Raw genomic sequence first — 13,805 nt, 5'->3', positions numbered from 1 at the left:
TGTTTTTGTTGATTTTTGGATAATTTATCAATTTTTGTGAAATGTTTTACCTTAACTTATGAAACCTGACTGGTTTGATGAGTATTCAGTGAAGAAATTTTTTGAAAAGAGCTTTCCAGCTTAAAATGATAGCCATTTTTGTCTTTTTCTTTGATTTTCTCAAAAACGCGTTTCCGGGGGTTCGCAAACACCTTGTCAGAAATATCTTAGGATTGAGAGTAGCTACAGACTTGAAATTTTCAGGGAAGTTTCCTTAAATGATTGTGCATTGAATAAATGGATTAAAAAGTTTTAAAATTGGTTTCCTGATTTTTAATCTCAAAAAAGCGTTTTTTTCAGTTTCTTACCCCCTGGAAAAATATTTTAATTTTTTTTTTCACTCATTCCAGACCTTTTCTAAATATTAGTCATTTAAAAAAAAAAAACTAACTTCATAGGTCAAGCCGACTATTCAGAAAACCTGACACAAGCAAAATAAAGTATTTTACCCCCTGGCTGATTTTACCCCCGTCTTTGGTTATTTTTAGATTTTTTTTTTATTTTTAGAAATGTTAATAGTTGATATACATTTCCTGAAAATTTCATTACGAAATGTAAAGAAGTTCTTGAGTTATTGCAAAAAATGTGATTTTTTGACTTTTGAAATCTGGCGGTAGACTACCACCTTAAAATGAAAAATTTTTCAAAAAAACGAGGGTTAACCACTAAATCACTACCCTGCTCATTTAAAAACACTTGAAAATCATTTAAATTTCTATCCGTGAATTGGTTTTTTTAGGAGTTCGGTAAAAATAGTAGATAGGTTTCGTTTCAATCTTAAAGAACTTTAACGAGATCAAATTACGCGGGGAATAAATTTCGCTGATTTCTATTACATTACTCTTTTTCTATATTTCTAGTGACAAAAGAACAGCAAGGATTTCTTACCATGGAATACAATTCGAAACTAGCCGTATGCGCAGCGTCGCACGCTGCGTGTCCCAATCCAGCGAATCACTATAACACCCCTGTGTCACAGACCCGGTGGAAAAATAGGCCAAAAAATCGTCCCAGGTGGAAAAAATACCCTACATATTCAACCCCACTGGGAAATTTCCCTAATTCTATCCCCATTGAAAATTGAATGGAAAAAATGGGACTCCAAAACCATCCCCACTGGAATTTTTGAGCTGGAAACAATAGATTTTCTATCCCCATTGCAATTTCGATAGAAATTTTCATCACCACTGAGGGAAAAAGTTCCACCGTGGCACTGAGACAGGGGTGTACTATACATATAAAAAATCTCTGTAGGAAGAAATATAGCTGCCGAGATAGTGATACGATTTTAATTTAATGAAAAAAATAGATAAAAGATAACATTGCATTGCAATTTTTAACCACAATTAAGTAATTGGCTTAGAAGAATTATATTTTCGATATTTTTAGCCATCGTGGCTAGCCATCGTGGCTGGACATTCGAGAGTGACTTTGAAAGACTTTGAAAAGTTTTGAAAGTGATAGGGAGCCGCTATAGTAAAGAGAAAGTTTTAAAGATCATCTGAATTAGGAATCTTCTAAAGCAAAAAATATATTTGTGAAGAAGGTTGATTTTAACTCATCCAGCTCCAATGTTGCTGTAAAGATAATAGTATACTGGCGTCTCAAAGTTAGTCTAGTGGTAGGAAAACTGCGTGGTGTGCAAAGAGACGATGGTTCAACGCCGTGAAGAAGAGGCTTTGTAGAGCTTTGTTAGAATTTCGAACACTTTTTATAGAACGTTGTAAACACACACGTTTAAGCGTATTAATATATAGATTAGAGAGACAATTTTAAAGTGAAAGTGATTTTCAAATACCGTCCCGCCATACCCTTGAATAAAGTAACTAACTTTACGCATGCCACAGTTGGCTTGCTGGTTCAAAAGAATGCACATTCTTCTAAAAGACCAGAGTTCAAACCGGGACAAAGTATAATATAAAGATGTTTAGAAAAGTTATGAAAGTGATAGGGAGCCGCTATAGTAAAGAGAAAGTTTAAAGATCATCTGAATTAGGAATCTTCTAAAGCAAAAAAAATATATTTGTGAAGAAGGTTGATTTTAACTCATCCAGCTCCAATGTTGCTGTAAAGATAATAGTATACTGGCGTCTCAAAGTTAGTCTAGTGGTAGGAAAACTGCGTGGTTTGCAAAGAGACGATGGTTCAACGCCGTGAAGAAGAGGCTTTGTAGAGCTTTGTTAGAATTTCGAACACTTTTTATAGAACGTTGTAAACACACACGTTTAAGCGTATTAATATATAGATTAGAGAGACAATTTTAAAGTGAAATTTTCAAATACCGTCCCGCCATACCCTTGAATAAAGTAACTAACTTTACGCATGCCACAGTTGGCTTGCTGGTTCAAAAGAATGCACATTCTTCTAAAAGACCAGAGTTCAAACCGGGACAAAGTATAATATAAAGATGTTTAGAAAAGTTATGAAAGTGATAGGGAGCCGCTATAGTAAAGAGAAAGTTTAAAGATCATCTGAATTAGGAATCTTCTAAAGCAAAAAATATATTTGTGAAGAAGGTTGATTTTAACTCATAATAGTGTACTGGCGTCTCAAAGTTAGTCTAGTGGTAGGAAAACTGCGTGGGGTGCAAAGAGACGATGGTTCAACGCCGTGAAGAAGAGGCTTTGTAGAGCTTTGTTAGAATTTCGAACACTTTTTATAGAACGTTGTAAACACACACGTTTAAGCGTATTAATATATAGATTAGAGAGAGAGACAATTTTAAAGTGAAATTTTCAAATACCGTCCCGCCATACCCTTGAATAAAGTAACTAACTTTACGCATGCCACAGTTGGCTTGCTGGTTCAAAAGAATGCACATTCTTCTAAAAGACCAGAGTTCAAACCGGGACAAAGTATAATATAAAGATGTTTAGAAAAGTTTTGAAAGTGATAGGGAGCCGCTATAGTAAAGAGAAAGTTTTAAAGATCATCTGAATTAGGAATCTTCTAAAGCAAAAACAAATATATTTGTGAAGAAGGTTGATTTTAACTCATCCAGCTCCAATGTTGCTGTAAAGATAATAGTATACTGGCGTCTCAAAGTTAGTCTAGTGGTAGGAAAACTGCGTGGTGTGCAAAGAGACGATGGTTCAACGCCGTGAAGAAGAGGCTTTGTAGAGCTTTGTTAGAATTTCGAACACTTTTTATAGAACGTTGTAAACACACACGTTTAAGCGTATTAATATATAGATTAGAGAGACAATTTTAAAGTGAAATTTTCAAATACCGTCCCGCCATACCCTTGAATAAAGTAACTAACTTTACGCATGCCACAGTTGGCTTGCTGGTTCAAAAGAATGCACATTCTTCTAAAAGACCAGAGTTCAAACCGGGACAAAGTATAATATAAAGATGTTTAGAAAAGTTTTGAAAGTGATAGGGAGCCGCTATAGTAAAGAGAAAGTTTTAAAGATCATCTGAATTAGGAATCTTCTAAAGCAAAAAATATATTTGTGAAGAAGGTTGATTTTAACTCATCCAGCTCCAATGTTGCTGTAAAGATAATAGTATACTGGCGTCTCAAAGTTAGTCTAGTGGTAGGAAAACTGCGTGGTTTGCAAAGAGACGATGGTTCAACGCCGTGAAGAAGAGGCTTTGTAGAGCTTTGTTAGAATTTCGAACACTTTTTATAGAACGTTGTAAACACACACGTTTAAGCGTATTAATATATAGATTAGAGAGACAATTTTAAAAAGTGAAATTTTCAAATACCGTCCCGCCATACCCTTGAATAAAGTAACTAACTTTACGCATGCCACAGTTGGCTTGCTGGTTCAAAAGAATGCACATTCTTCTAAAAGACCAGAGTTCAAACCGGGACAAAGTATAATATAAAGATGTTTAGAAAAGTTATGAAAGTGATAGGGAGCCGCTATAGTAAAGAGAAAGTTTAAAGATCATCTGAATTAGGAATCTTCTAAAGCAAAAAATATATTTGTGAAGAAGGTTGATTTTTTAACTCATAATAGTGTACTGGCGTCTCAAAGTTAGTCTAGTGGTAGGAAAACTGCGTGGGGTGCAAAGAGACGATGGTTCAACGCCGTGAAGAAGAGGCTTTGTAGAGCTTTGTTAGAATTTCGAACACTTTTTATAGAACGTTGTAAACACACACGTTTAAGCGTATTAATATATAGATTAGAGAGACAATTTTAAAGTGAAATTTTTCAAATACCGTCCCGCCATACCCTTGAATAAAGTAACTAACTTTACGCATGCCACAGTTGGCTTGCTGGTTCAAAAGAATGCACATTCTTCTAAAAGACCAGAGTTCAAACCGGGACAAAGTATAATATAAAGATGTTTAGAAAAGTTTTGAAAGTGATAGGGAGCCGCTATAGTAAAGAGAAAGTTTTAAAGATCATCTGAATTAGGAATCTTCTAAAGCAAAAAATATATTTGTGAAGAAGGTTGATTTTAACTCATCCAGCTCCAATGTTGCTGTAAAAGATAATAGTATACTGGCGTCTCAAAGTTAGTCTAGTGGTAGGAAAACTGCGTGGTGTGCAAAGAGACGATGGTTCAACGCCGTGAAGAAGAGGCTTTTGTAGAGCTTTGTTAGAATTTCGAACACTTTTTATAGAACGTTGTAAACACACACGTTTAAGCGTATTAATATATAGATTAGAGAGACAATTTTAAAGTGAAATTTTCAAATACCGTCCCGCCATACCCTTGAATAAAGTAACTAACTTTACGCATGCCACAGTTGGCTTGCTGGTTCAAAAGAATGCACATTCTTCTAAAAGACCAGAGTTCAAACCGGGACAAAGTATAATATAAAGATGTTTAGAAAAGTTATGAAAGTGATAGGGAGCCGCTATAGTAAAGAGAAAGTTTAAAGATCATCTGAATTAGGAATCTTCTAAAGCAAAAAATATATTTGTGAAGAAGGTTGATTTTAAACTCATCCAGCTCCAATGTTGCTGTAAAGATAATAGTATACTGGCGTCTCAAAGTTAGTCTAGTGGTAGGAAAACTGCGTGGTTTGCAAAGAGACGATGGTTCAACGCCGTGAAGAAGAGGCTTTGTAGAGCTTTGTTAGAATTTCGAACACTTTTTATAGAACGTTGTAAACACACACGTTTAAGCGTATTAATATATAGATTAGAGAGACAATTTTAAAGTGAAATTTTCAAATACCGTCCCGCCATACCCTTGAATAAAGTAACTAACTTTACGCATGCCACAGTTGGCTTGCTGGTTCAAAAGAATGCACATTCTTCTAAAAGACCAGAGTTCAAACCGGGACAAAGTATAATATAAAGATGTTTAGAAAAGTTATGAAAGTGATAGGGAGCCGCTATAGTAAAGAGAAAGTTTAAAGATCATCTGAATTAGGAATCTTCTAAAGCAAAAAATATTTGTGAAGAAGGTTGATTTTAACTCATAATAGTGTACTGGCGTCTCAAAGTTAGTCTAGTGGTAGGAAAACTGCGTGGGGTGCAAAGAGACGATGGTTCAACGCCGTGAAGAAGAGGCTTTGTAGAGCTTTGTTAGAATTTCGAACACTTTTTATAGAAACGTTGTAAACACACACGTTTAAGCGTATTAATATATAGATTAGAGAGACAATTTTAAAGTGAAATTTTCAAATACCGTCCCGCCATACCCTTGAATAAAGTAACTAACTTTACGCATGCCACAGTTGGCTTGCTGGTTCAAAAGAATGCACATTCTTCTAAAAGACCAGAGTTCAAACCGGGACAAAGTATAATATAAAGATGTTTAGAAAAGTTTTGAAAGTGATAGGGAGCCGCTATAGTAAAGAGAAAGTTTTAAAGATCATCTGAATTAGGAATCTTCTAAAGCAAAAAAATATATTTGTGAAGAAGGTTGATTTTAACTCATCCAGCTCCAATGTTGCTGTAAAGATAATAGTATACTGGCGTCTCAAAGTTAGTCTAGTGGTAGGAAAACTGCGTGGTGTGCAAAGAGACGATGGTTCAACGCCGTGAAGAAGAGGCTTTGTAGAGCTTTGTTAGAATTTCGAACACTTTTTATAGAACGTTGTAAACACACACGTTTAAGCGTATTAATATATAGATTAGAGAGACAATTTTAAAAAAAGTGAAAATTTTCAAATACCGTCCCGCCATACCCTTGAATAAAGTAACTAACTTTACGCATGCCACAGTTGGCTTGCTGGTTCAAAAGAATGCACATTCTCTAAAAGACCAGAGTTCAAACCGGGACAAAGTATAATATAAAGATGTTTAGAAAAGTTATGAAAGTGATAGGGAGCCGCTATAGTAAAGAGAAAGTTTAAAGATCATCTGAATTAGGAATCTTCTAAAGCAAAAAATATATTTGTGAAGAAGGTTGATTTTAACTCAATCCAGCTCCAATGTTGCTGTAAAGATAATAGTATACTGGCGTCTCAAAGTTAGTCTAGTGGTAGGAAAACTGCGTGGTTTGCAAAGAGACGATGGTTCAACGCCGTGAAGAAGAGGCTTTGTAGAGCTTTGTTAGAATTTCGAAACTTTTACTTTTTTTTTAGAACGTTGTAAACACACACGTTTAAGCGTATTAATATATAGATTAGAGAGACAATTTTAAAGTGAAATTTTCAAATACCGTCCCGCCATACCCTTGAATAAAGTAACTAACTTTACGCATGCCACAGTTGGCTTGCTGGTTCAAAAGAATGCACATTCTTCTAAAAGACCAGAGTTCAAACCGGGACAAAGTATAATATAAAGATGTTTAGAAAAGTTATGAAAGTGATAGGGAGCCGCTATAGTAAAAGAGAAAGTTTTAAAGATCATCTGAATTAGGAATCTTCTAAAGCAAAAAAATATATTTGTGAAGAAGGTTGATTTTAACTCATAATAGTGTACTGGCGTCTCAAAGTTAGTCTAGTGGTAGGAAAACTGCGTGGGGTGCAAAGAGACGATGGTTCAACGCCGTGAAGAAGAGGCTTTGTAGAGCTTTGTTAGAATTTCGAACACTTTTTATAGAAACGTTGTAAACACACACGTTTAAGCGTATTAATATATAGATTAGAGAGACAATTTTAAAGTGAAATTTTCAAATACCGTCCCGCCATACCCTTGAATAAAGTAACTAACTTTACGCATGCCACAGTTGGCTTGCTGGTTCAAAAGAATGCACATTCTTCTAAAAGACCAGAGTTCAAACCGGGACAAAGTATAATATAAAGATGTTTAGAAAAGTTATGAAAGTGATAGGGAGCCGCTATAGTAAAGAGAAAGTTTAAAGATCATCTGAATTAGGAATCTTCTAAAGCAAAAAATATATTTGTGAAGAAGGTTGATTTTAACTCATCCAGCTCCAATGTTGCTGTAAAGATAATAGTATACTGGCGTCTCAAAGTTAGTCTAGTGGTAGGAAAACTGCGTGGTGTGCAAAGAGACGATGGTTCAACGCCGTGAAGAAGAGGCTTTGTAGAGCTTTGTTAGAATTTCGAACACTTTTTATAGAACGTTGTAAACACACACGTTTAAGCGTATTAATATATAGATTAGAGAGACAATTTAAAGTGAAATTTTCAAATACCGTCCCGCCATACCCTTGAATAAAGTAAACTAACTTTACGCATGCCACAGTTGGCTTGCTGGTTCAAAAGAATGCACATTCTTCTAAAAGACCAGAGTTCAAACCGGGACAAAGTATAATATAAAGATGTTAGAAAAGTTATGAAAGTGATAGGGAGCCGCTATAGTAAAGAGAAAGTTTAAAGATCATCTGAATTAGGAATCTTCTAAAGCAAAAAATATATTTGTGAAGAAGGTTGATTTTAACTCATAATAGTGTACTGGCGTCTCAAAGTTAGTCTAGTGGTAGGAAAACTGCGTGGGGTGCAAAGAGACGATGGTTCAACGCCGTGAAGAAGAGGCTTTGTAGAGCTTGTTAGAATTTCGAACACTTTTATAGAACGTTGTAAACACACACGTTTAAGCGTATTAATATATAGATTAGAGAGACAATTTTAAAGTGAAATTTTCAAATACCGTCCCGCCATACCCTTGAATAAAAGTAACTAACTTTACGCATGCCACAGTTGGCTTGCTGGTTCAAAAGAATGCACATTCTTAAAAGACCAGAGTTCAAACCGGGACAAAGTATAATATAAAGATGTTTAGAAAAGTTATGAAAGTGATAGGGAGCCGCTATAGTAAAGAGAAAGTTTAAAGATCATCTGAATTAGGAATCTTCTAAAGCAAAAATATATTTGTGAAGAAGGTTGATTTTAACTCATCCAGCTCCAATGTTGCTGTAAAGATAATAGTATACTGGCGTCTCAAAGTTAGTCTAGTGGTAGGAAAACTGCGTGGTGGTGTGCAAAGAGACGATGGTTCACCGCCGTGAAGAAGAGGCTTTGTAGAGCTTTGTTAGAATTTCGAACACTTTTTATAGAACGTTGTAAACACACACGTTTAAGCGTATTAATATATAGATTAGAGAGACAATTTTAAAGTGAAATTTTCAAATACCGTCCCGCCATACCCTTGAATAAAGTAACTAACTTTACGCATGCCACAGTTGGCTTGCTGGTTCAAAAGAATGCACATTCTTCTAAAAGACCAGAGTTCAAACCGGGACAAAGTATAATATAAAGATGTTTAGAAAAGTTATGAAAGTGATAGGGAGCCGCTATAGTAAAGAGAAAGTTTAAAGATCATCTGAATTAGGAATCTTCTAAAGCAAAAAATATATTTGTGAAGAAGGTTGATTTTAACTCATCCAGCTCCAATGTTGCTGTAAAGATAATAGTATACTGGCGTCTCAAAGTTAGTCTAGTGGTAGGAAAACTGCGTGGTGTGCAAAGAGACGATGGTTCAACGCCGTGAAGAAGAGGCTTTGTAGAGCTTTGTTAGAATTTCGAACACTTTTTATAGAACGTTGTAAACACACACGTTTAAGCGTATTAATATATAGATTATATCTCTATACTCGACCGGTGGAAGTTGGAAGTCTTGGTTCCAACCTACAACAACAAGAAGCTGGTGGACTAAATAGACAACCGTTCAAACATTGGAGTATCGTTATTGAAGTATTGGATCATGATCAGGAAGAGGGCCTACCCGGATGGTTTATCTGTGAGGCTAACAATGAAGATGATTTATTATGGGCACGTCTCCGGAGGTTTACGCAAGCTGACCGTGATAAGTTTGGTGTAGAATTAAAATCATTAAAGGATAACAGAGCCCAAAGTGAAATTTTCCAGATTTCTTTGAATGAAATCGAGACTTTCTGCCATGCGTGGAATCAAAAGAGATATCCTTACATTATACCAGATAGCACTTGTCAGAGGTTTGTTGATTGTTTGGCAAAGAAGTTGAATGTGAATTTGGATGAATTTTGGAACCTAAATAATACTCTTACTGCATTGGCTTTAGGAGCTGGATTACTATGGACCTTTATCAGCGGAAGATAATCCCTACGAAAAGAGAAGTTTTCATTCTTGACATGTCATAGACATTCGCCGTTTTTTGATTTTCGAAACAACAAGAGCCTTATTAGTAACCCAGGGTACTAGGTTTGCGAGATAGCTGTAATGTCTGAACCAAAGTTCAAAAATCGACCCCTTAGAGAGACTGAATTTTGAAAATTTTGTCTAATTTTTGACTTTTTGCTATCCTTAGAGAAACTTTTTCCACAAAATTCCACCCAAATTTTCAAATTTTTAGTCTTAATATCAAGAATTTGACTCTCTGAGGGAGTCGATTTTTAATTTTCGTAATTTTGTAAAAATTTCAGATACAGGTTTTTTAACCCCTTTGAGGGACTTTCGAGGGTGTGAAAAAGGTGACCCTTATGGCTCGCACATACTCGGCACCCATTTTGCCTAAGTACCCTCCCCCTTGGGATCAGTAATCAATCTTTTCACTCAAAATGTGTTACTCTCGGCTGCCTCATACCCCCTGTTTTTTATCTTAGCGACCCCCCCCCGCAAAAAGGTCCCGTTTATTAATATTTGAAAGCTTCTCTAAACACTAAACCGGACAAAACGATTCAAGATCTGATCTAAGCTTGAAGTTCCATTCTTGTGAAAAACAACTTTCAAAAAACAAATGAGTGGAAAATATAAGCATATTTGAATATCTTTCCAACGATACAAACTTTTTTTATTATACGACACATGCTTGTATAGTTATGGCCGCAAATAAAACACTGCACATCTTTTTGAAAAACAGGCTTTAATATTATGGTGTTGCAATTATCATCCTATCATAGTATATTACTATAGTACGTGTTTGTACACTCTTTTTTAAAGATTTTAGCCTCTTTCATTCCTTGAACCGAGTCAATGTTTCGACTTAAAAATTCGAAATTTTCATGAACCCAAAGAAAATCATCATCAAAATGGTGTCTAAACATAAGCATAATTTAAAGGTTTTATTTTTTACATAAGTGTTCCCGTTTCTATATCAGACACATATTTCATATCAGGACAGTGTCTTCCTATTGTTATGTTATGCTGGTATAAGCAAAAAATGTGTTTTTCCCTCTTTCTGACCAATCATGCTCCCCATCCGTATCAATTCAATGTGAAAAAGCTTGTGACTTAAAATTGATGAGTAAGCAAACAATATCACTCTTATTTAAAAACCTTTAAGGCTGAAAATGAGATTTTGCAAAGCATATTTAGCCTCGACCCGACTTCCCGTATGCTTATAAAAATAGATTGTATTATAAATGATGATGTAAGCCTTATGATCAACCCATTTTGTACATACGCCCTTGTAAAAATTTTATTTATCGTATTTTCTACTTCTCCTTTAACTTATGCAAGACTAAATATAGATGAATTAATTATTAACTCTGCTGTATTTGAAGCAAAATATTTTCTCATAGACCTCGTATATAGCTTTTCGACCGTAGTTGCGCGGTTAGGCGCGTGCCACTTAATTATTTAATGATCCAACTTAACTCGATCCAATCCTTTTTTGACACATTTTTCAATTGTCTATAGGTGCGAAAAAAGGACCGAGACGGTTTTTAGTGGGATAAAGCGGACAAAAGTATGCCCGCGCGGCAATTGGCGGCAGTACTGACTTTATTAACAGATTTTAAACCCATTTTTTTAAGTAAAGAAACTATAAGAGTATTAAGAATATTGTAAGAAAATATAAGCCTGAAAATTTCAAAAAATTAAGAGCAAGTCAGCCTGAGCCAAAATTTTCTGGTTCTTATTAAGAAAAAGCTTGTAATGCCTGTTTTGTTTATCGATTTGCATACACCAGTAGGTTCGTCTTGCAATTCCTGCATTGATAACACGCATGCGTAATTTGTTTAATTTCTGTGATAAACAAAGTAAGAGGAATGAATCTGTAGTGGTGGTACACTCACTTTCGGCCGGGGTTGTGGATGGCGAAATATGAAATTGTCGTTCTTTTTTGTCGTTCTTTTTGTCTATTTTTAGTAATGTAGGACTTGTTAGATAGACCCCCTCCAATACTGAACTAAAGCAATAAAAATAAATATATACAGTGTAGAATCTAAAATGTTAAATAACCATCCGGGGGGGAGGGGGGAGCCAGGCAAAACGACCGACGGGTATGTGCGGACCCTAAGGGTGTGTTTTTCAAAGTAACCCAAATGCACTGCGTAAGGGTATGTTTTTTCAGAAAAATCTACTGCACTGTAAGGGTCGATTTTAAAACGCCGATTTTTGGGCCACACATACCGTCAGTCTGTAAACCGACTTCCCCCCGGAATAATCATATTCTGTCTTAAATAATGCCTTGAGATACGAATCTTGTTTTCAGGGTCACTTTCGCCAATTTTCAAATTTCCTAATATACTTTGAGTACAATCGTGGGCGCTTACTGATTCATAAAAAAATCAAGCTAAGGACTGGGTACGACTAAAGCCGAAAAAATACATAACGTCCCAATTAAATAGCATCAGTAGTGTCATTTTTTTCCGGTCTGACTTTCCTTTTATTACGGTACCGAATACTTTCGAACAATGTTTTACACGCGTTTCTCAATTTCGAATTTAAAAGTACATAATAAACTGGATTGATAGTAGCATTGACATAATGTAAAAGTTTGAAATATTTCAATAATAAACAATGTGATTTATCGGTTCCGTCAAATCTTCCACCAATCACCATAATGTGAATATACCAAAATGGCATCCATAAACAAAGGAAAATCACCATGACTATGGTCAGTAAAATAGCCGCTTTTAGTTCTCTTCTTAAACGACGTATCTGATGTATAATTTTCATGACCTCTTCACGGATTAAACGTTTTTGACGGTTTTTATCGATGTTACGACGAACAATATGTCGGAATTGACGACCAAGTGTCGGCTGACCGGCAGCATTTGTGAAAGGCAGGGAATCTGATTTCTTTAAAGTGGCTTTTAATTTTCTATTAGCGTCAGATTTTAAGGAGATTTGTGGTGATGACATTGAGTGTTTTAAAACTTCTTGTTTCGCAGGTTCTACTTCAGGTTTTTTTGCGTCGCTCCCTTCCTTATCAGTAGAATTTGATGGGTTTTGCTCTGATAAATTATCGTTTAATTCTTCATTAATATAGGATAAAATTTTACTCCGTCGTGCTAGAGGTGGTAATTTTTTGCGTCCATTTTTCTCTTTATTTGCTTCATCTTGTCTTTCCTCATTTACAATTTCTTCAATATTCTTCTGTAAGGTTACATTACTGTAATTCAGCGATACACGGAAACGAATACTACTTGAATCAGCTCGACTCAAATTACGAACTTGGATGGCTGAATCGCTCTTCGTAGGTTCTGTTTTTTGTCGACTTGAGTTGGTAGAGACGCTACATTCAGAAGAATAATCAATCTCAATTTCCGAATTTATTTTCAAATGATTACTTTTGATTGATACCTTTTTGTCATTTTTCTTGGAGTGAAATTTAGCTTTCGATAATTTCCGTAATACCGAATACCGTTCTTTAATACCTTTACCAGACGTTTTATGGACTTGTAATTTCAAAATCTTCTTGGCGTGTTGTTTAGCTATGATAGCTACATTTACATGACAGAAAATGATCAAACTGATTGGCCAACCGTATAACACAAGTATAGTAAACCAAGAGAATGTTTCCTCTGAAAAAACAATACGTAATACACCCGTACTGATTCCGTACACCCATATCGAGGCAACCATAATCAAGCTGAGATTAAGAGTAATCTTCCGTTGATAGATATATGGATGAACAATGATGAAATATCGGTCGAACGCTAGAATTGATAAACAAGTTATTGAAATCGTGCTTGATATTGTATCAACAACATGGTATGCTTGTTGCCATGGTTGCGACGCGTTCCATTTCCCGATATATAATCCGATAAAAAATGGGACAGGTAAAGTAATCACGAATAAATCGGCAACTGTTAAACAAGCGATGAAAATATCCGTCGGTGTTCGAAAATGTCGGTGTTTCCATAGCAACAATAAAACGAAAATGTTTTCGAATAATGCGAATAAAATGACGATAATTGCGATAACACTATCTATTATTTGTATTGATATATCAAGTTTCTCGTTTAACGTCTCTGAACAGAATTGCATCATTTTGAAGTCACCTTTCAACCACTTTCCGTTATCATTTTCACCAGTTTCACTATGAATTTATTCTTTTTTTTACTTCAATATACTTTACTGTTTGAAGGATAACGGAAAAAAAAGAGTAAAAATAATTTTTCAGAGTAAATTTTCTCTTTCTCTTAAAAGTTTAAAACGGATTATCTTTACACTGACTTTTCAGTGGTTTTAAATTCTTTCCCCAATGTTTCAAAAAAGGAGCTTTTTCTGTTTTTAT

General features: G+C 35.2%; 1 protein-coding gene across 1 annotated transcript; it reads right to left on the bottom strand.

The window, feature by feature from the left end:
- Positions 1 to 11,736: 11,736 nt before the first annotated feature.
- LOC136821646 (D(2) dopamine receptor A-like) lies at positions 11,737 to 13,633 on the bottom strand. The gene has a single exon (XM_067077855.1). The coding sequence runs from the start codon at positions 13,556 to 13,558 to the stop codon at positions 11,903 to 11,905; it is 1,656 nt and encodes a 551-aa protein (XP_066933956.1). The 5' UTR covers positions 13,559 to 13,633; the 3' UTR covers positions 11,737 to 11,902.
- Between the last annotated feature and the right edge of the window lie 172 nt (positions 13,634 to 13,805).

The sequence above is a fragment of the Clytia hemisphaerica genome, unplaced genomic scaffold (assembly GCF_902728285.1).
Source record: "Clytia hemisphaerica strain Z4C2 unplaced genomic scaffold, Clytia hemisphaerica genome assembly, whole genome shotgun sequence".
NCBI lineage: Eukaryota > Metazoa > Cnidaria > Hydrozoa > Leptothecata > Clytiidae > Clytia > Clytia hemisphaerica.
This window is presented reverse-complemented; position numbering and strand designations above follow the sequence as displayed.

Bases quoted from the DNA above. Each gene is read 5' to 3' on its own strand.
- LOC136821646 (XM_067077855.1), bottom strand. From the start codon at position 13,558: ATGATGCAATTCTGTTCAGAGACGTTAAACGAGAAACTTGATATATCA.